The sequence below is a fragment of the Porites lutea genome, chromosome 8, assembly GCF_958299795.1.
Source record: "Porites lutea chromosome 8, jaPorLute2.1, whole genome shotgun sequence".
Taxonomy (NCBI): domain Eukaryota; kingdom Metazoa; phylum Cnidaria; class Anthozoa; order Scleractinia; family Poritidae; genus Porites; species Porites lutea.
The window spans coordinates 17,762,579-17,785,488 of NC_133208.1; the positions used below are offsets into that span (position 1 = coordinate 17,762,579).

The 22,910-nt window shown below is 39.8% G+C and overlaps 1 protein-coding gene across 1 annotated transcript; it reads right to left on the minus strand.

Annotated features, from left to right (window-relative positions):
* Positions 1-5,028: 5,028 nt before the first annotated feature.
* LOC140945270 (uncharacterized) lies at positions 5,029-15,590 on the minus strand. Its single transcript, XM_073394318.1, has 9 exons — positions 15,552-15,590; positions 11,945-12,056; positions 10,616-10,995; positions 9,810-10,100; positions 9,167-9,298; positions 8,090-8,215; positions 7,469-7,744; positions 6,071-6,378; positions 5,029-5,471 (listed from the first exon to the last, which is right to left on the minus strand). Exons 1-9 carry the CDS (start codon positions 15,588-15,590, stop codon positions 5,117-5,119), a joined length of 2,019 nt encoding a protein of 672 aa, XP_073250419.1. The 3' UTR covers positions 5,029-5,116.
* Positions 15,591-22,910: the final 7,320 nt, after the last annotated feature.

Sequence of the window (22,910 nt, forward strand, 5' to 3'; positions counted from 1 at the left end):
AATAGCAAAATTACCACTGAACGGATAGCAACTGCGATTTGAAGAAAGTCTGGTAGACGCTGAAAACATCCCTTCATATCCTGACACTATTGAGGATGTAGCAAACGGTTATGAATACGGAAACTTCACAGAGATTCAGGTAAGCAGGTTTTGTGGAAATTTCATTTATTTTGGATGAATAATGAAACCATGATTGAATGAGGCTGATTGTGATATGAAGAATTATGTGGATCATAAAGGCTGTTTTCTGCTTAAGCGGAAAAACACTAGTCTCTTCAAGGTTATCAGATAGTAGGGATGACGCGTGATTGAAAGGCACGTGAAAATATGAGCGCATGATCTAAGAAAAAGGGACGATGCCTGGCGGGAAAAGGAAGCCCTTCCTCTCCAATTTTCTATCGTTTTCCTTTTGTGTTCGCGCTTTCTGATCTCGGACCCGACTATCTTGGGAGCCTGAAACAGGCTACGAAAACCCGCCAATGTGCATAAACACTCAATCTGCCAATTCTTTATGTACACTCCGCCTCATTCAAATAATTCCAAACTAAAAGGAACACGGGGCGTAAGCCCCAAGGGCGCGGTCAATATTTATAGGTTGTGTAGGTGAAGGGACTAATGTCATACCAAGATTACGCCCCGTTAATTTATATAGGGAAAGGTTTTCCCGGGAAAGAGGCTCAACCTCATAGCCGAGTAAACTTAAGCGAGAGTTTATATGAAAAGAAAGTTCACTCCTTTTCCCGAGCCAAGAGCTGACAACAACGCTTGCGCATGCGCTGATTGTCTCGCATTGACCGAGTTGACAGGCTGGGCGAACCAAAGTTGGTTCAGCTAGGAGGGTGACCCTCCCATTATTAGAAGACCTCGTTAGCCACTTCTTTTTTGACTGCGATGACCGCGTACGTTTAAGACTGTCTCGTTCGATCGTTTGTTGTATGTAGTTAGTCTCTTTTCTTGTATTTTGTCATTCTTAACATTTCACGTGCACACTCCACTCTTTTTACTCTACTCGGGCGCGCTGTACTTGGCCTCAGCTGTTGCGGTGTCCCTGCCGACCCCCTTCTTTAGTTTAATTACGTCGTATGTTTTTTTGTTGTTGTTGTTTTGTTTCATCGGCGTAGCTAATAGAAAAATAAAACAAAATAAAAACACCATTGAAAAGGGGGTGACCCGCCTCTAGCCGAGCCAACGTTTTGTTTCAAATTCTCATGTAAACCGTTCGCCAAGTTTTGTAAACGGGGCCTAAGATATGGAGCGTTTTCATATGACGTCACGGCGGCCATATTAGTGTTCCAAAACAATGAAACGAAGGCCATGTTGGTGTTCCAAACCAGTCCTGTGGGAGTTGAACTCTTTTCTTATGTAAAAACTCTCTTTTGTTCCAGTAAATTAGGATAGATGCCGACCACGTGAGTGAAAACGCTTTATGTGGCTCTAAAACCCTTGAAGCCATGAAATCAAAATTCAAATTCCCATTTGCTGCCCCTGTACGTTTCCTAGAAGTGAAAAGTTGTTGAAGTATCAACTCATTGTATCTTGTGTGATCATATCCTTAATTCTCATCACCAATCTGTTTTGTAAAGCATTGATATCACTTGGTGAAGTTTGATACTGATCACACTTAGGGTTTAAAGGGTTAATCTGAAACGTCTGGCAAAGTTGCTCGAAAGAAAATTGAACACACAATTCACAAATATTATGGCAATATAACAATATTTTTATTAGAAAGTCACGCCAATAATGATCATTGATTGTACACATTATGCAGATATGCTGTTAAAAAATCATTCTTAAGTATTATATTATTATAAATTTTAGTTTCTCGTCTTCAACAAATCATTTTAATTATAAAATTAATTTAAATTTTTCTGTTTAATGTAACATAAAGCTAAGCTAAAAGTTATACTTTCGTTATACCTGGAGGCAAGTTCTTAGCCTTTATCTAGAAACTAGGCTACATGGTAGCTGCTTTCCATAGGAAAAATCAGAGCACATTTCACGAGCAACAAAGGAATTTTTTTACGCATTACTTATATTTCTATTGGATAAGATGGATAAGATATTAAATAATGTAGAATATAAATTGAAACTGTATAACTTTGTTTACTTATGATCATATTTATATGTTCTTTATCAAAGCGACAAGTGTAACTAACTAAGTTCACGCGAGTACGTTTTGTAATTAACTCCTAGAAAAAAGACATTTTTCTACCAACTCTTAAATACTGTAAACGGCTATTTCATAGCTTCTAAATATTTGAATCTACACAAAACTCGTCTTGTTACAAAACAGCCAATACTAGCTATTTACAAATCAAAAATTCAATCTACTTTTTCTCAATGGCACTAATTTGGTAACAAGATACACGTTCTGTTGATACGATTGATTCAATATTCAGTTGAAGCGTATTAAATACTAATTAATTCTAAATATCCACAAACCGGTATATAAATGAAACTGCATTCAGCATAAAAAAATTATGTAGTTAAAAACAGTGGTCAAGAGAAAATTGAATTTTAAAATATAGTCTTGTTTCATACGCTTCTACATGCATACAAAGATTTCGTCTGTTATAGTCCACTTTGATAAAGCAGTTGGCTGTGTGCAGGGAAGTATACTGCTCATAAGATTTCATTCTGAATGGTCGCACTTGTAGATTATCATCTACAGAATCCCTAACTCGCCCCTCTTAGTATAGGTAAAGCATGATTTGTAGTGATGTTTGGCATAAATACCACGAATGATATTTCGAAATTATTATACGTAATTTCACGACCCGTAAGGCGAGTGAAATTTGAAACAATTTTAAAATATCACGAGTGGTATTTATGCCAAATATCACGTACAAATCATGCTATTATTTGTTTATACTACTACCTACGAAAGGTTTGTACTTTTCACATATAGGTATTTCAAATTAAGGTGAAATACCACTGCTCTGAGGCAATCAAATTGCAGCAATTTCTCATGTAGTAGTATAAGTGCGGTAATCCAAGAGAGTCTTGGATTCTGGATTCCACGATGTGGATTCCGGATTCCAGGTACTGGATTCCAAGTTTCCTGTCAATGGAACTCGGATTCGGGATTTCAATCTTTAGCGGGATTTCGGATTTCTTAAGCTGAATCCTGGGTTCCAGAGTCCTGGATTCCGGATTCCAAGGCATTTCCCGGATTCTGGAATCCGGATTACCTGACAAGGGGCGACTCGACCCACGTGTACAGCATCACGAGCAGAACCACACGAAGTGAAAGCCCAGTGGCTTCCACTTTTGTATGGTCGCAGTTTTAGATTTCCCACATAGACCGAAAAAGTAGAATCGACTGATACAAAATAGCACTCCAGGAACGCTGCCCTGGCCCAATGCTCTAATCCCACGTTGAAATGATGCTTAAGGAGCATAAACAAACAAGACCCGTTTACCTTTTTAAAGCCATGCATCATAAAGTGATTTTAATCACAACAGAGCTGCAAATAACAGTCGGTCTTTGCACTAAAATTGGCCCGTATTGGACGTAATCTTAACTGCCTTGTGGGACATGATTGTCCTAGACTGCTAGAAGGATCTCTTTTGCTCGAATAAACCGTTGCTCGTGCTTTCGTCGCAGTAGCCTATTCCAGGCTCCGAGATAGTCGGGGCCTCGGAAGTGAGACAGCAGTAACACGAAATAGAACGAGAGGAAACTTTTTTCCACCACCGCCCCCTTTTCCCAGATCACGCGCTCATATTTTCGCGTGCCTTTCACTGTGCGTGTTCCTTACTATCTGAGAGCCTGGAACAAGCTATCATCGCTCGCACACCTTGCACACTCGCATTATTGCGCGCGTGCACGCACAAATGTTTGCGCAAAAGACAGACTGCGACGCGTCTACGATTGTCCGGACATATACCAACACTCAGCAGTTTAGTAAATCTATCTTATCCTGTTCTAAAAACTTTGTTTTTTTTTTCTTTTCCTTTTTTAAGAAAGGGTGGGGGTAGGGTGTTAGGGGTTGGAGGAATGTAAGGGTTTGAAATTAACCCTTGCCATATTCAGAACTAGCTAGTGAAATTTCGGTAAAATTCAACTCGTTCATTTTTCATACCCTAGTCTTTGCATTGCTATAACACAATACTTTTTTGTGTACCAAAGCGATTCAAGTTGAATGCTACGAAATCAAACAGCTTTGCATAAAGATCCCTAAACCCTAGCAGGTGATACATGCACGCCGTAACTATAATGACGAACAACGTCAAACTAATTCGAAATGTTTTCAATTAAATCGTTACTTAAAATAGTAAAAAACCATCAAACACATTTTAACAAAAGCTCTTTTCTATCCACAAAATTTGTTATTCTATAATGATTTCCTCTTGTTAAATACAAGTTTATCCCTAAATTTTAACTCTTCTTTTACTCCAAAGATTATTCAACAAATAGAAGATTTTTGGTCCATATGATAAATAAGAATAACTATATTTAAACAAAAAAAATATCTCTCTCCATGGATTGGCAATAATATGTATATGAAATTTTCTTCATCAAATATTGTTTGTAAATACTGCTTTTAAATTATTCGAGATTATCAAAGATTCAGTTTGAGGTTCCTAAATATGAAAAAGGCAAAGTGAATTTCTTTCTATTATTATTATTATTATTTTTTTTTTTACAAAAGGTTAATCATCTAGTTCTTTAGCTTCATGGCTGAACATTAAGTAACGGTTGGTTAACTACCATTAATGTTTGCCCTTAAATTTGTGATAACAAGCAAGACATTTAAGAGCAATTTAACATAACTTTATCCATTAGCATTTATGTTAATTGCTTGAATTGAAGGCAATTCAGCACTAGGTCTACCACTTTTGTTTGTGGAAACCTTGTACGTATATAAATGGCAATTATTGTCTAAAGATAATGCCAAATCTACATTCCATTGTTATACATTTACACTATGGCTAAAGTGGTTAATGGGTTAAAATGTAAAGCAGGTTTCATCATAGCTATGCGACAGCTCTTTTTAGTTACCTTTTTAAGATAAGCTGTGTAATATTCGATAGCATAACGTGTTGATGCACCATGCCCCTTTAAATTCAATTCCTATACATGCTTCCGTGGCAACAAGTGCCCACTCCCACCTTAACGCATACCTATCCCACCAGACATGAACGTCATCGTGTCTCCCTGACCACTGGATGCCAGAGTAGACTGAGCATGACTACTGCTTGGAGTAGTTGAAACCGCTGGAGGCCAAGGATCGGCTGTGGGCCTCAGTCCAGATGACAAGGAGACCTGAGGAGAATCAGAAAGCTGGGCCTGATCAGCGGGTGATGGCCAAGACCGCTGGAAGCCTCCCATTTGTTGCTGCGGATTCCAGAAGTCAGTGTTCGGAGAACGGACACCGTTTCCAGTTGGGGACGAATAACGCCGCTGACCTCTCATAGGAAAACCTTGCTGCCTGGGTGACCAGGGCTCAAATGGAGAGGATGGAGGTCTGGAATAAAACCATAGGAAATGACAATATATCTCAGGAATGTCACTTGCATCTAATTTTATTTCAAATGCTAAAGGACGCATTACCAGGAACTATTTCAGCTGCGTTGATAATCGTTTGTTGGATTCCGGATTTCTAGAGCTGAATTCCGGATTCCATAGCCCACAATTCCACCTTCCATTAGCAAAAATTTCCCGGAATCCGGAATCTGGATTGCCATACATAGGACGCCTTGGGTGTTTCAGTTAGCAAAGAGGTTTTGTGTGGGTAAATCTAATCTACACAGCACCATAAGATCCAGCCCTAACAGGAAAGATGAAATCTTTATGGTGATGGGCCCCTACTCTCTGCCGAAAAACTAACAAAATAAACCTGACAGCTCTTCACCGGGTATTTTCGATCTATTTTGGAGTTTTTTTTTTTAAAAAAATTGTCGATCCCTCACAAGGGCTCATAAGAAGTGAAATGGTAGCTTCTTAGGTCACGATTGTTTACGTGACAGCAGGAGCCTCGTGTTAACAGTTGTCGTTAAAGATCTGCCTCCAAGCGTTACACATATTTTAACGTTACAATATATGAAGTGATTGTTGTGGATTTACCCATAATTCTGTGGCATGGAACGCGACTCATCGACAGCTTTATCAGGTAAGCCTGCAGAGCGAGGTCCTTGCCGTCTTCCACCCAAACCACCCATCCCAAATGGTGCTCGACCATCCATTTGACCCTCAACAGGAATTTCTTCGGACGAACTGGAACTTGAACGAACGGAGGAGATGCTGCTTGCCGAGGGCAGCCTACCACTAGGAGACTGGTTCGACCCGTAAAAGTTGTCCCAAGGTTGAGCTTGGGTTGGGCTTCGCTTCCAATCCTCGGCGGACATTTGCCGGCCATACCGACCGTAACCACCCTGAAAATTAACCAGACTTTTTTAAAAAAATCGACAACAGTCAATAATGAAGAATTTTAGTTTTCTAATTCGTTGGTCTCCGTTCTTTTAAGTACTGATCGCAATGTTTCGTCCGGTCAATGTACGTCGTCAGTAAGCAATGGCGTTCACCGGCTCTGGCGCATCCGTTTCCACGCATTTGGCATTTTTATTAAAGAAAGGATCAAGCAGCATAGTCAGTTAACAACATTGCCTCACCCTAATTTATGTGTCGCCTTTGGAAACATAACAAAGAACGCTGGACCATTTGAAAAGACAATTACAAAGTTGCGTATTTAAATGTTTTACTTATTAGATTTCCGATCAGTTTTTCTAGTTAAATTTCAGGATCAAACCCTACCTGAAGTTGAGCGTGTGTTTAAAATCCAGTAGTGTGAAAAAGTAGTGGGAAGTGTAAAATCCATTAGTGATCAAACGATAAACATATCTCTCTAAGCTAGAAGATCAGACTAATGCGCTCCCTAGTTATCTCAGTACTATTGTATGCCAGCGAAACCTGGGCATTGACAGCGGACATCCTGAGGAAATTGCAGACCACTGAGATGAGATGCTTTAGGAAACTGCTTAGCATCTCATACAGAGATCACATCACTAACGATGCAGTCAGAGACAGAATCAGGCAAGCCATTGGGCCCTATGATATCTTAACCACAGTAAAGAAACGCAAGTTAAAGTGGTTTGAGCATGTATCAAGATCATCGGGCTTGCCAAGACAATTTTACAAGGAACAGTGCAAGGAGGAAGAAGAAGGGGCCGACAAAAGAAGCGTTGGACAGGGTTGAAGTTTTGCAACGCTGTAAGGGAAGCTGAAAACAAAATCAAATGGAGGGAGAGGGTTGCTATGTCCGTGGCGCCCCAACGGTCATTGACTACGGAATAGGTACAGGTGCAGGTGCAGTGGTCATATAAGAGAAAGCCATCGAACAACACGTTGGGCAGTGACGTAAGATAACTCAACTAAAACCTCGTTCCCAGGGTCTCCTCTACTCGTCCTCCGTAGCGAGAGAGGACCCTGTGAACGAGGATGACTCAAGTACGGTTTTATTCTAACCTGCTGATATTGCCATTGTTTCCCTCCGTCTCCCTGCTTTCCAGGACCCGGCCTTTTCCCCTCGGGAAGTACTCCCGTGGGGAATTTGGAATGAGCAGCTCCCTGAAGTAACATCTCATTGATATACTGGGTGGCGGTACTGCCGTACAGTCGACTGAGACTGTTTCCGTGCGAACTGCTCGGTGTATCGAACATCGGGGAGCTTGGCTGCGGGCTGCTTCCATCCTGTTTGAACTTCTGCTGCAGGAAGAAGATATGTTCCCTGTACTTGTACACCTGGTAAGGTAATATGACAGATACTGATAACTCAAGACGGACACGTCTTCTTGATCATATACCGGAAAAGAGCTGATCCTTGTAACAAATTTTATTCGGAGCCTTCAACCAAGCGACAACAGCAGGTAACAACAACAGACATTGAAACTTTTAGGGTATAATTACAAATTCTGTGACTATTTGCAGCTATTAAAGCTATTCGAGGTGGGTTTCCTTAGGGCGTACGCGACTTAAACTCCTTTGAGCACTGACTTGCTCGATTGATCTTTCGTATTAACATATTTCATGCATATTTGTTGACGCTATACCGCATTCAAATTCTACTGAAGAGAGGGTAAGACGTACCTGCTCTTGTAGAGAGGAGATTCTGGACTGTGCGTTCTCCAAGTCTCGCTTCAGTTTGTCTTTTAAAGAAAGCACACGTTCCTTCTCTTTCCTTTCGTTCAGGAACTCTTCACGGTATTGTTCATTCTGTAAATCATATAATAATAAGGAATCTCTTTTACTCAGAAGTCCGTTATGATGGAGTTATCAACCGTGCCTCTAAGCTGTAGATCTGTAGATGAAATCTTACGGCCAGTGTAACCATGCAATGAAACCTCTTCCATGGTACTTTAACATGCTACTATTCATTTAGTTGCTGGCGAGCCTAATGTGAGCCAGTACACTATTCTCTACAATAGAGGGAAAAAAGCCAAAATTTGTTGGCTGTACGATCAGAAGCATGCGCAGTCGATTTGTTTTCTTATTATCCGGGATATTCACTCACCTGTGCGATGATATCACGTAAACCGCACGTGGACAGATCGACAGATTTCGAGTAAGGGGGCTATTACATGAGACCGGGACGAACTTAGGCCCGTACGAATTTGTAATTGTGCCGTCGTTTACATGAGACCGGGACGAAACGCTTCGTTGATTACATGAGACCGGTACAGACTCAAAAACAGGAGATTCTTGTAGATATATAACTTTCTTAAGTCGATTATTTATTAAAAACATATTATTCACTAACTGTCCTAACAGGTACACAATTTACGCCAATTAAGACAGTGAGTAGAGAACCGTAGATTTTACTGCTCCCAGGAAATTGAAAACTTTATCTAACGCTCATCTGTTGGCACGCTAAATGCACAGCATCTCAAAATGGTGGAATCCCTCACATAAATGGTGCAATCCCTCACATGCAGTTGCCTAGTCCCTAGGCCTCGTTATGGAGCGCGCCCGATGCGTTTCGGATCGCGTGGTCCGATCACGAACCTTCGTCTCGGATACGTCACCGAAATGCATTGACCAACAAGGCCCGGGAAGACGCCGTACAGGGACTAAGCAAGATACGCTGTCCATTTTACGACACGCAAGACTAGCTTGGGATGAGACAATCCCGGCTAAAAAGGAGGTGCGTGGCAAGCATTCATTTACCTGTCTTTGCAGTGCAATCATCTGTTCAATACTTGGCAAGCCATTATCATGGATAATCTTCTTTAGTCTCTTGTAGTCGTCAATCTGGTCTTCTTGATCACAGTGAAAACGAACAAATTCCTCACTTTTCACCTAAAAAAAACATGGTCAGAAACGATTAACTTACTCAGCATACTCTGGTGTAGGGAGTACAGCACAAAAATTGGCTAATTAAACTAACAACTAAATCTTCGCCGGAAATCTTTAGAAACGATAACTTAGACTCGAGCTTTACTATCTACACTCGCAAAATCTCGTTGAAATTCACAGTTCTTTTATACCACTTAAATTGAAACAACATGTTTCTTTTGTTTAGGCTTCTATACAAGGTACTTTCACCACACTGGAATTAAATTATATTTATATATTTACCTTGTTTTATCGTAAAGTACACCCGAAACGTCTGTTTCTTTTAAGATATCTATGACACTTTTTTAATGTTTAGTTATAATAGTTCAGTACATTTTTTTGAGGTTTGATTCAGTGTCAAAGTGTATCATTGTTGTTCTTGCTGTTTTGTTGTTGTTGTTTATTTGTTTGTTTGTTTGTTTGTTTTTAAGTGTCATTGCTTGGGACGGTGGGTCAAGTGACAAACTAAACTCACTTGTAATGATTTCATGTTCTTGGACAGATTCTCGACCTGTTGCCTCAGAGACTTTTGCTCAGCGATGGAAACAAACTTTTCGTGAGTTTCTCTTTCAAGCATTTCGTGCATTTCTTGCGCGCGAAACAGCACTTGATCGAACTCCTGTTTCTGTGTTTGCTCGTTCGTCTGGTACTGGGTAATAGCCTCTTGTAACTGCCTTCTTTCTTGTTGAAGCTTGGTAATTTGAGTGCGTAACGCGTTTTCCTCTTTCGCGTGACTTTCTTGCAAGTCCTTTAAGTTCTCCTCTAACTGTAATAAACGTTCAGAAACATGAACATCATACAAAACTTTGAATGGAAAAAAAAGGTTCGTTTTGTCAATAACAAAGGCGAAATTGATCTACTAAGAAAACTACTCTATTTTCTGAGTTTCGCAAGCTTTAAAAGGGAGTAGAGAGAGCCCGGGCATGAGGCTCTGAAGGAGCGGAAGCAAAGTCCGCTACACAAAAAGAGCTAGTAGTAATCCTGTTTCGCAGCTAGCGTCACTGGCAACCGGAACAGCTACTTAAATTCAAATGATGAAAACTGGTAAGTACTGCCCTATAAATTTAGTTTATAAAATCAAAGCAAGCTGGGAGTCATTAAACACGTGACCTACGAATTTGTGGATCCAATTAATTTTATGATTACCATTTACAGGCGTCAAATAGTCCATCGTGTTATTAAAAAACTAACAAATAAAAATAAGCGAAGTTTGCTTGCTTTTCATCAGTTTTGTTATTCAGCTAAGTGGATGCGTCTTCCCATCTTCTCTAAAAAACCTACCTTAGATTTCTCAGTAGTTGTTTTATTCAGGTCCTCCTTAACTTTCTTCAACTCTTTTTCTGTGCTCTCAAACTTTGCCTTGAAAATTTGCTCTTCGTTCGATGCATTGTCACCGCTCGCGTCTCGAATACGATCTGGTTCACTTGTGCCATTGCAACGGTTATATTCCCCACTATCCCCTCCCACCTTATAATCGTTTTCATTCATCCGGTTCTTGCTCATGTCTGTTGACGTAACCCTAAATTTCTTGTCTTCCTTCATAACATCTAGCTTATCAGCAAGAGAGGAACATAGAACATCCTTGGTTTTGACAGCCTTCTCTAATTTCTTTGTCTTGTAGATGTAGCAAATTAGCTGGAAGTGTAAATACCTTGAGCACTCTAAAAAGGGTGATAAATTATTATCAAAATTTATTGATTTTCATAGAAAGAGCAAAGAAAACAGGATAAATTATGGCCATTCTGTGTTATATGAATAATCTTTAATATTGGATAAGCACACCATTGAAAGACCAATCCAATGTCACTTTTAATACATATGATCATTGTGACGGTGCAACAGTCTTGCAAGTGGGGGGTATGGAGGTCCGAGTCTCCCGCCTCCAGGACCTTGCATTTTTGCTCCCTATCACCTTTATTCTAGTCTGAGATGTCATCCATCTCTTCAACCCACCCTGTTGTCTCTCTTGCCTCGCTGCCCATTGGGGGATGGGGCAAGGAGACAGATGACATTTCAGAGAACGTTTTTTTTATTGTGACATATTAACACGGAATCCACCAGGAAATTGAGTAATTTTAATTTTCAGTGGACAAAAACCTTGTACCAGAATAATTTAAAGAATGTCACATTCTTTTTTTTATTTTTCAAGAGCTAAAGATGTAATTAGTCATCTGTAGTAACACCAAAGAAAATTTCTGATGAGAGGCCGAAAAGATGAATGTCAAATTTCATAAAATTACATCTTACACATGAAATTTTCAGAATTTTACCAGTGTTTTCACAATTATTGTGAAATTTGACATTTATTTTCTTGGACTCCTATGAGAAATTTTCTTTGGTGTTATTACTGATGACTATATAATTACCCATACTTCTTTAGCCCTTGGAAAATGTAAAAGAGAATGCAACATTCTTTAAATTATTCTGGTACAAGATTTTTGTCCCCTGAAAGCTAAAATTACTCAATTTCCTGATGGATTCCGTCTTAAGCATTGTTGCCTGTTAATTCCCCCTGATTGATCCCCACCCTTTCCTCTCCTGCCTTCTGTACCCTCACACCCCCCATTCTCCCATAACTCTGCTGTCGCTGTTACTATAAGTGACACTTACTCTCAAAGCAGTAGTCCACTGGTTCTGTAGAACACGTAACTTCCTTAAGAAATGGTATTTGTCCTTGTAGCCCCAAGTTAGCGTTCTGTAAGATTTTTATCAAATCTGTACTCTAGAAATGGAAAGAAACTATCTTGAATGAGTTCAGTGTCCATATATAGTTTCTTGCCAATGGTGATGATAACCTTATCAATAAAGGTTTTGAAAAAACACACACAAACATAAAAGATAGTGAGAAAAACTGACCATGAAGTTAACATGGGGTGCTCTTCTTTGGGTTTGTGGTACTCTACTACCCTGATATCTTATAGGGATGAGTAAGTTAAGTTACCGTGAAACAATAGGCCCATGATGATCAACACTCAGGGTCTTATAATAAATAACTGAGGATTGCTGCCTTCATGTTCTGACATCTGCAAACGGTTAGTCACTTTATAGTCCATAAGTCAAAAAAAAGGACAAAGAACTGCATGCCCCAAGTCACAGTTAATTAACCTTCACTTACACCGACTTTGTGGTACATTTGTTGAGAACCAATAAGATACAATAAATCAGTCTGGCATTGACCACCCTACTGTTAATCTCAAATTACATTTACTTCTGGGACAGTCCTAACCCTTAACTTCATTAATAATAAATTATAAACTTTGTCACAAGCAGTCTAACAAAGTACCATATGCAAAGTTTTAAAAAATTCTAAAGGGATAACTGATCACTGGATAACAACACTCACAAAACCATGCCCCATAAATGCTATTGTTTGTGGGTTATAAGGAATATTTGACAAGCAGTAAGAAGGTCTCTCCTTCAAGCCATGATACAGTTCTAGGTTAGATAAAAATAGTAATAGGAATAATGATGATGATAATAATAATAAAAATAACAATAATAATGGTTACTTTGGCAATTTTGATTAATCCTAAGGCTTTTAGTTAAGAATTTATAATCTGGTTTGTTTCACAAGGTTACAAGATTTCATCATAGAACTGCACTTTGTTATTTCCTTTTAAATTTAAGAGTGCCAAAGATGAAACAAATGAATTACCCCAAAATTTTTATTAACCAGAAAATAAACTAAATCAAAAGGTCATTGACAAATCAAACAAATCAATTTTTGAGACTCAAGCGCTCTTTAAAGACACTAAAGCTTACAATTTATTCCAAATAGATGCACATTAATGCAAGGTCACACCATAGCACATTTGTCCACATATAGACTCAAAAGTCAGAACTGCATAACAAAAAACTAATAAGGAGGGAAAGTACTAATGAAGAGGTTTCATTTGAGATCTTGTTAGGTTAAAATTCTAAAAGCAACACAAGACTGCTTGCTTATTTCGAGCGAACTCGAACTAAAAGACACAAGACAGCTGCTGAAAATTGGTGACAAATGACTTAACCCTCTAAGTCCCAATAGTGACCAAGATCAAATTTCTCCAAACAATATCCATACACTGTCAACAAGAGATAAATTATAAGAATTAATAAAATGATCACACAAGAGAAAATGCCTTGATCTATTATCAAATTCTCTCTACTTATTCTTTAAGGAAATGTATAGAGATCAGTTTGGAGAATTTGTATGTGGATACTGGGGCTTAGAGGGTTAAAGATGGGTTGAAACAGCAACAGCAACAAAAAAAGTGCAAGTGAAATAGTCAAATACCAACAGGGACATAGCCTTCTCTTCAATACATGAAATGACAGGCTAGGAACATGCATACCACCCACCCACCCACCCATATGAGGGCCTCAAGGTACTGCTGGTGAACAAATGGTCACATCAGAGGTCTAGTAACACAGACTTACAAGTTTATAGAATTACTTCATTCTTACGTCTCAATGATTGACTTGAGATTAAAAAGCTAAGATTTAACCCACAAAAGAATAACACTTGCCCCAGTCAAAGCAGTCAGTCCAACTGACGCATTATTGTAGCCTGACAAAAAGCTGAGAAAGAAACCAGACCTCGGGCGACTCTCGGGAAATCAACCCAAATAATGTTGATCAAGAACGGGAATTAGTTTCTGGTTTTGATATCTTACAATACAGGGTGGTAAGACTGAAAAATCACCACAATATAACATACAGGTCAAAGTATAAATACAAGGGTAAATATATAAGATCCATTCAGAACAATAGAGAAAATTCAAAGACCTCAAAAGCCACTTAGGCTAAATGCTATGACACATCTATTTTTTAGGTGGAGCAATATCCGGAGAGAAACTGCCCTGACGCGTTATCTCATGAAGGGCATATTGCAAAAGTGCCTACACTGTATAACACAGTGAGACGATGTCCGCGTAATTATCAATCGAAGGTAATGAAAAGACATAACAATACTACTGTACTGAAATTGCATTAGTAAAACAGACACAAGTCCGCGCAGAGAACGCATCGAATTACAAATCACGTCATGCAAGCATGAACAAAGCCAAATACGAGACAAACACGCGAAGGAATGCATAAAGCGGTGAAAAAGATTCTTCACGAAACGTTAAATAGAGGACGAAAAACGACAACACGAGTCTCGTGTTGAGAAATTGCAACTTCGTGAAATAAACATCCCGCCGAGCTGTGTTACAGTTGAACTGGCACGCGATCAGAAATTACGACAACAAAGCTATAAGAACGCTGAACATCACGCGGTTTTAAACCAAGAGATATGTGATAATCGAACCACGGTAGATTCTTTTTTTTTTTTTTTTTTTTATGGCCAAAACTGTGACAGAAGCAGCGGAAACGAACTTAATTAAAAGGGCGAGCGAAGTGTTACGCCTGGCTGGCGAAACTTTCTCCAAAAGGCACGAGTCCGTGAGGTTCTCTGAAGCATGTCATAATGGTTTATTACGCTTAATTTACCTTAAACACACACGAGTGATGTTATATAGGTCGGCACGAAATTAGCAGAATAGAACCTGCAATTATATCATCGAGATCTGACAAGGGGAAAAGAGGTCGAATGTGCTGTGACTGAAGCGAAAATTTCAGTTGCAATTCAATATTAGGCATCGGATGTACATTAAAAAATGCTCCACCTCAGCTCGATTGTCAGACAGCTCAACACACGGAAACAAGAAACGATTGACTCACCCAGCACAAACGCGATTTTCCTTTGCAATTCCATCTTCATGACCTCGAAATATTTCACAGTTATACAATGCTTATCGAAGAGCGATCCATTTTGGGGGGTTAAAAGAGCTTGTTTTGGAAAACGAACGAGGCAATCGATAGCAGAGCACAAAGTACAGCAAAGATCAGATCAAGGAGGCGGGGAAAACTCCAAAACCAGCCAAGCAGAATTTGAATGCATAATTTACGAAATAAAAAAGGCATACTTACGCTGATTCTGCAAAAGCAATAGTAAAAAGACACGTGGCGAACAATTTCGTGAGGTGCAGAGCTCGCAGGGTACAGCCAAACAACGTCAACAAAAGGACACTTCAGTTCGTGAGTCACTCTCAGGGGGTATCAAATATAACCCCTCCGACCGAGCTACCGACTGACCAGCGGAGGACCCGTGAATCGTCAAAAACATTTCAAGCATGTTAACGCGAACTCTAGTCTGGAGATCGTGTTACACCTTAGCAAGACACAACAAACCTACCTCAAAATTGTCCCTCCGTACGGATAGGTTGATTGACATCGTTCGCTTAACGGGGCTGTTCTATGTCTTGATCTCCGTTTTCATTCCTTCGGTTTGGACGTGATAGCGGCTTAGTGACAGCGCCTGCCCTCTCTTCCGTTTCATCCGTGGATCCACCGAAACTTGAATCATCTGCCAGTGCCACTGCTGTTTTGCACGCAAGGCTATGTGACGCCTCGCGAACTGTACTTAATCCTCGAAGTTTTACAAGCATGGAATTATTTTCGCGCACTCAATATAATATCGTCCATCGCAGTCAGTCTTTGATTTGCTTGTTGCATCCCCATTCTAACTGAGGGCCTCCAGGCTCGAGTTTAAAGTTTCGAGCAGCCTACATTGCGAAAACCACATTGACAGTAAGTCCACCGCTATTGGTGAAGAAGTTCGATAAACAAAAGAATTTAAAATGTCCGCATTTGTTTCCACGATGTAATCCTGTGCTTAGAATTCACGAGGGTGAAGAAGCGACAAAAAAACCTGAAATGGGAAAAAGGTGACTGTACGTACATGTGTACCTCCGTGGAATGAAAGAATCAATGAATGAATAAACGTTACTTATGCGTCAATAAAATATATAGCAGAAGCGAAACCCTCAGCTAACAGGGACACCTAACTAAGCATAAAAATGTGTGAAACTGACCAAATCTATGTAAAGCTAACTAAAAATCTAAAACTGTACATGTTACATATCTTATATAAAATACATCAACAATGACAAAAGATCGAGGACAAATGTCTTTACTGTGAAAACAGTATTGTAAACAGGAAATCTAGGAATTGCATAGATAAGGGCTTGATAAGTCACGCTTTCTTATTTGCGATTTTAAGGTATTAAGATTGCTTGCAAGGCTCTCCTTTCTGACCTTTCTGGATAAGTTATGCCACAGTTTGGGACCAATAACGAATGTTTGCCATAAATAGTAGTGTTAATAAATCTTGGTAGCGCAAAGTCAGTTTGTCTCAGCCGATAAGTATGGTTACTAAGGCTAAAATAGATTACAAATTGGACTGGGACACAAGTCAGTGTTTCGCTTTGTACATTAGAATGCATCATGATCTTGGAGCCGTCTGTTCCACACGGGGTGGGTAAATTTGCTTTATCTAAAAGCTGTTGCTAATTGAGATGTGTGTCCCTAAAGACATCCCTCAAACCCCGTTCATGAAGCCCGCTCTACAATCTACAAGAGTCTGAGGCCCTTCAAAAGTGCCCAGGTCTGACTTGCTTTCTTACATGACCTTACAGACGCTATTGATGTGTTCTTCAAAAAAGTTGAGTCGACTATCAATAGTTCCGCCAAGTTGTTTTAGATTTTCAGACTCAGTTATAATCTCGCCCTTTACAGTTATTCAGGTTTGCTCATTACTCATGCGGGTTTGCTTTTTGACATAGCTTACCGGAAGTAAAACTTTATTCTCAAGTTTCGAGCAACTGTGGACGCGAAGAGAAACAAATAAACCAACTGCGGAAAAGACCTACAACGGAGCCATGATTTCATGGATCAATATTGAGCATGCATTGAATTATTAATTCATCCACTCGGATGTCACGCAGATCTTGAAATCCTAGCTTCTTCACCGAATCGAAGAGCGCTTACATCTGCCAGAAATCGCGCTTAAAACTTCAGTAGATTGAGGGCGCTCTGGTGGCTTAAAATGAATGAAAGACGAGGAAAATGTGTTCGTTCTCTTGCGTTTCAATTTTGCAAGAACAACACGTGAAAAGCTCGTGAGATTCAGGAGGGTCACCATTGACAATCACGTGGCCAATCAGTGTAATCAAAAATACAATAGGATCAACCTCTTCTTGGTTTTCAAGTGTCGGGAAAATCCCAGACGAGCAAGGATTCGCTGAATTCCCCCGTTTTCCGATCGTCCTAGATTCCAGAACCTGCCAAAGACTAGGGTAGCCAACCAACTGGAGGATTGAAACGAGCAGAAATGGCCATCAACGAAATCCCCGACAATACAAAATTACTGCCGAAGAATAATCGCCGACAATCGCAGAAATCGGGGAAGCGAAACGCTCCCGATTTGTCCCCGACCATCATTTACACGCCACGGGCAACTCTTGCGCTTAGTTTCGTGCTTAGCAACGTGAGCAACTTGCCGCATGCATCATTACCATTTCTCAAATCTAGAAAGACTTCAAATTTTAATCTGCCGGCAAAATCTAGGACTGTTGCATGAGGAAAGACAGAATACCCGAAGGTCTGGCTTTTTAACAGGTGAAAACTAGGATTTATATAGCTAAAGCTGCCCAACTAGAATGCCTGACCAACAACCTGACATAAAAAGGGAAGTGTTTCAGTTTGTCAAGGTCATTTCAGATGGAAGTGTGTAGACAATGCGGAAGTTCGTGTTTAATATCATACAAGGAAGGTCATGAAAACCCATTTGTCATCGTTTGTCACGCTAAGATACGGGTCGGTTTTTAGTCTGAGTTGAATTGTGGTAAGAATTAAACGCCATATTGTGCAGCTCTAGTTATTACACATCTGTGAAAATAGGGCTTAGATAACTAATACTGATTAAGGTATTTTGAAAAGCGAGACTTCTCTTTCACGTACTAGTGTCATAAAATCAGTTCATGAAAACCCCGGGGGGTACTCCCCTATATAAGCCATATAGGTAAGTGCCGCCCCAAAGGGTAGGGTTTTGGCGCCGTTTTGGTCTGAAAACGGGCATATACTTTGCTCAGTTTTGTCCGGAATCGGGTGTGGTTTTCGAGGGAACTACGGGAGTGTACTAACGTATTTATTGTTTCAATTCCAGATAAGTAATAATAATAATATAATAATTAAAAAATTTATCGCGCGCAAATATCTATATGAATATAATCAAATGCGGGATAAAAATAATTAACTTCGAAAATGGTGTAAATGAAATATTCATTAATTACAAAAGGGCGCGTAAATAAGGTTGAAGTAGTATGTGTATGCTTTATTAACATTAAAAGTAAAGTATGTATTTTAAAAGATCCTAATTATAATGTAAAAAGAAAAAATAAGCAAGGATTTAAATTTGCTAAAATTAGTTTGGTTACGTATATTGTTCGGCGGCAATTTGTTCCATACAGCGGCCGGAGCTGCTGCCATTTCAAAGGCGCAATCACCCAGTGTCTTTTTTAAATTTGAGATAATAGATGGTCTATGAATAAGTTCATTGTTGGACTGTAGATTGTATCTAGAGATCTCCTTTATTGTCAAAAGTTCCTTTAAAAAGTCAGGTGACAGTCCATGCAATATCTTGAATGTTAATATAGCAACCTTGAATAAGATCCTATATTTAACGTGGAGCCAGTGAAGGGATTTCAGCACCGGCGTAATATGATGAAAACGTGAGTTATAGGAAATAAGTCTTGCCGCTGAATTCTGTAAGCGCTGTAGCTCAGTGAATTTGGCGACGTTAACCGCAGGCAGCCGAACAGGAGACTATTGCAATAATCAATACGACTAATAACGAGGGAGTGCACCAATATTTGGGTATAGTTTCCTTAGTTAGAAACGTTCGTATGTGCCTGTGTAGTAAATGTGAAAGTAAGCAGCTCTACACGTTTTGTTAATGTGATCTTGGAGGGTAAGGCTCCTACCCATCCAAGTTCCAAGATCCCTAGCGGAGTTGACCGGAGATACGGTTGCACTACCAATGGTTAGATGACATCGACTAGTCTTTGAAAGTTGCTGCTTCGTCCCAAAAATCAAGAATTCGGTTTTGTTGTCATTTAACCTAAGCTTGTCAGTGACCATCCATGTTCTTATTTCTTCGACGCATCTCTCCATGGCTCCAATAACCTGTGCCTGACCAGTGCCACCCGGTGAAAAGGCAAGGTATAGTTGAGTGTCATCAGCGTTGGCGTGAACATCAAACGTATTAAGTTGTTGTTAATTATCTGAAATAATTTTCTCGAATAAACCGTGAAAAGTGATGGGCCTAATCTGAGCAGGCGCGGATCCACACCGGTTTCTACCGTTTTACGGAATCGGTCAGATGTTTCATAATAGATGTATTTTTTATAAGGAAAAGGCTTCATTCGAGGAGTCTTGGAACTGGCCAAAACCCAGGAAAGGGGACTTTAGGGAGTTAAAATCTAAAATGTTCCCCATGGGGGCATGCTCCCGGGCCCCTCTAGAAGCTTGCGCCTTAGGCTATCGTCAAATCGGTCAGTATTTATATCCTAGATCCGCGCCTAAAGGGTAAGAAGGAAAGGGATTTGCGCGAACTCGAAATGCATTTTAAGAAATCTTTTTGGTTGCGTTCTAATCTAAGTATTGATGACATAATTTCTTAGAGGTCAGGTCTGAAAACGGATATGGATTTTCGACGCCAGGTCTAAAAACGAGAGTGGAAAATGATAGTTTTTGGCCTGAAAAAGGGTCAGGATTTTGAGAACCAGGCGGCACACCCCCACCAAGAATTCCCAACAGTATCCCCCGGGCATGAAACAAATATTTGACATCGAGTCGATAATGTGTCGGCTAGCTACTTGCAATGTAAAACTAAAACGCGAGGACTTAGATACCAAAAACAAGGACACAAAAAAAAAGGTTTTTCGTGGCACATCAAGTCCTGCCTACCTACTTTTTTATCTCCGGTATTTTACCCCCTTTTCGACGGGCGACGAGATAACTTGTAGCCTTCCACGTAGGCGTTTTTAGGGGAGCTCGTTTTTCATCCCTCCCCAGGAGGGATGAAAAACGAGCTCCCCTAAAAACAACTGCGGAGAGGCTAGATAACTTTCGGCAAGAGAGAATAATTTACTCTCTCTTACTTGCGGAGACAGGGGGAAACACTTACCTTATGCAACACTGACTAATTGGAGGGGCGAGCTACAAGCTACACTAAGGCTGCGCGACTCAGCAGGGGTATCCAACCACTGAATGTTTCCTAATACGTCAGATGGTAGTGTCAGTCAATGGTAGGGACGTATTTAAAATGAGCAAAGCGAAAATAAGACGCGCGCGATCTGGGAAACGGGGAGGTGGCGGCGGGAAAAAATGGCAGGGAGAGCCCTGTCTCTCTCCAACCCCCGTGCGTTTTTCGCATCTCTTTTTACTAAACGACTGCACCACTATCTTGGAGCCTGGAACAGGCTAATTTGTAGCTGCCTAAATACTATTTATCAGTTCGGATGTCTTAAGGGAACATTGGTCGTCTTGGATGTTTTAGTTAGCTTCTTCGTCTGATTCGAAACAGTTCGGCTACCCTAATCTCGTATCCAGATCTCACTCTGTCTTACGCTGAAAAGTGAGATCTCCCAGTCTCCCTTTCCCCTGGCCGCGGGCGATCTGGGTAAGAAATTACGGCTACCCTGATGTCGGGTCCGGTCGAGAGTTGAGGTTATGGACTAATCGTAATTTATTATAAGATTCTAGGAGACATTTTGTCTTTAAACCAAAATTTTCAGATACTTTTTTAACAATAATCGCAATATCTTGGTAATAAAAATGTGAAAATTACAACCTTTGAAAATCGTAGGTACAGTGTACATGGCAGTGGTAGAAAAACTCTGGGAATATCGTAAACGAATGGGACGCTTTTCCAAACCTTTTTAGCGTTTCTGGAGCTTCAGAAATTTCAGTGGGCAAAATTTGCTCCATGGAAAAGTTATTTTACAGAAAAAAGTCGTTGGGGTTCTCCTGGCTCATTTTGAATCTCTGAGCGGTCCATTTTATTTCCGAGCGACGCACTTGATTGGCTCCGCTAGAAGCCCTTACAGCGCAAAGTACTAACAACTATGTTAATTTCCTTTCAACTAAATCTTTTTAGCGTTTTTTTAATGAGCCATGCAAGAGAGAAACCTCTGCTCGCAGGGTAGATCTGAGCATAATATCCGTAAATCTCTTGCTGTTAGGAGACGGGGACATCTAATTACCCTAAACTTTGCAGTGGACGAATGGAACGCTTTATACGCTTCCCTATCATAGGACAAACACCGCCCTCTTTTAATTAGCGTGTCTTTTCTAAAGCCAAAATTTAATCCGTAGTCCCTTATTTCTTTATCCTTGTAGTTACTGCATGTTTATAGTTTATACTGAATTACTCTTAATTTGTTCCACTTCTTAGTTTATTTTTTATTATTTGCTTTATATTTGTTACTCATTAGTTTTGATGTCTTATTTTGTATTTTTTAATTGAGGACCCCACAGTAAACCACTTTGCGTGACGTCCACATCCTCATTAAAGATTTATTTTAATTTTGCGTTTTTTGTTTCGTATGGAGGCTTTCAAGCAATTTTTGAACTATTTCATTTTAACAGGTGTATAGAATTCGGAGAAGATTGATATTAAAGAGCGCAGAGTCTCATTAATTATTACAGTGCAAACAATGGAAGGTTACTTATATCACAGAAATTTACGCACGTTAAGTCAGAATCACCGTATTTTTAAGTATTATCGTTAAAATTGTTTGTTTTTTTGTTTGGTTATCCACTGAATACTGAATCAGAGCATTGAAACCATGAGCTTTTACCGTGTACACAAGAAATAAAAAGGTTCTGTACAATGAGTCCCCTCATAGCTCCTTAGGGATGGCAACACCCTTTGAAGTATATTATGGCCGAGAGCCCAACAGATTATATTGTATTTTATTCTGGTAATTCTAGCATCTTCGGGAATTAAACGTCATCCCATTCCATTCCGATAATTCCTCGGGGATCATTTCAGGTCGCGTGTAAAAAAAATTGGGGATCATTTTGGGTCGGGGATCATTTCGGGTCGTATTTAGGTCGATTTTGGGGATCATTTGGGATCGGGGATCATTTCGGGGCTGTACAGTTAACGCCATCCCGTTTGGGAGGCTTCAGAAAATATAGGCTGTAATTTGAGTCATTTGAGGCGATGCAATTTGTTTACACGTTTTATTGTCGTTGCTAAATCTCGTAGTGGACTTCTCTCAGAAGGTCATGTATCTAATCGTTAATTGTTTATGCATGAGATTTCCACCCGCTTATTGTTTTGTGTAAATGGTAATTACCTTGAGGCTCATCTGAGAGCACTCTATGCAGCTTTAATTGAAGAAATGTCACCCCGGTGGTGGGCTTGAATGTCTTGAATGTCTCACGTGAGTCCTCAAATACTCATAGCTTATAATAACTGCTCTGTCCACCTGCTCCTTGAAGAATGAGCTATTAACTATCAATTTCTTTTAAAAACACAAAGAGGACGGCTATTGAAAATACACGCAGCAAAAGATTTCTACTGAAACTTGGCGAACAATTATTACTAGTGTTTTTTTTTTTTTTTTTTGAATACAAACATTTTATTGAAATTTATGTGTCACTGATTTTAACTGATGACGCCGCTGAAGTTTTAAAATTTCAG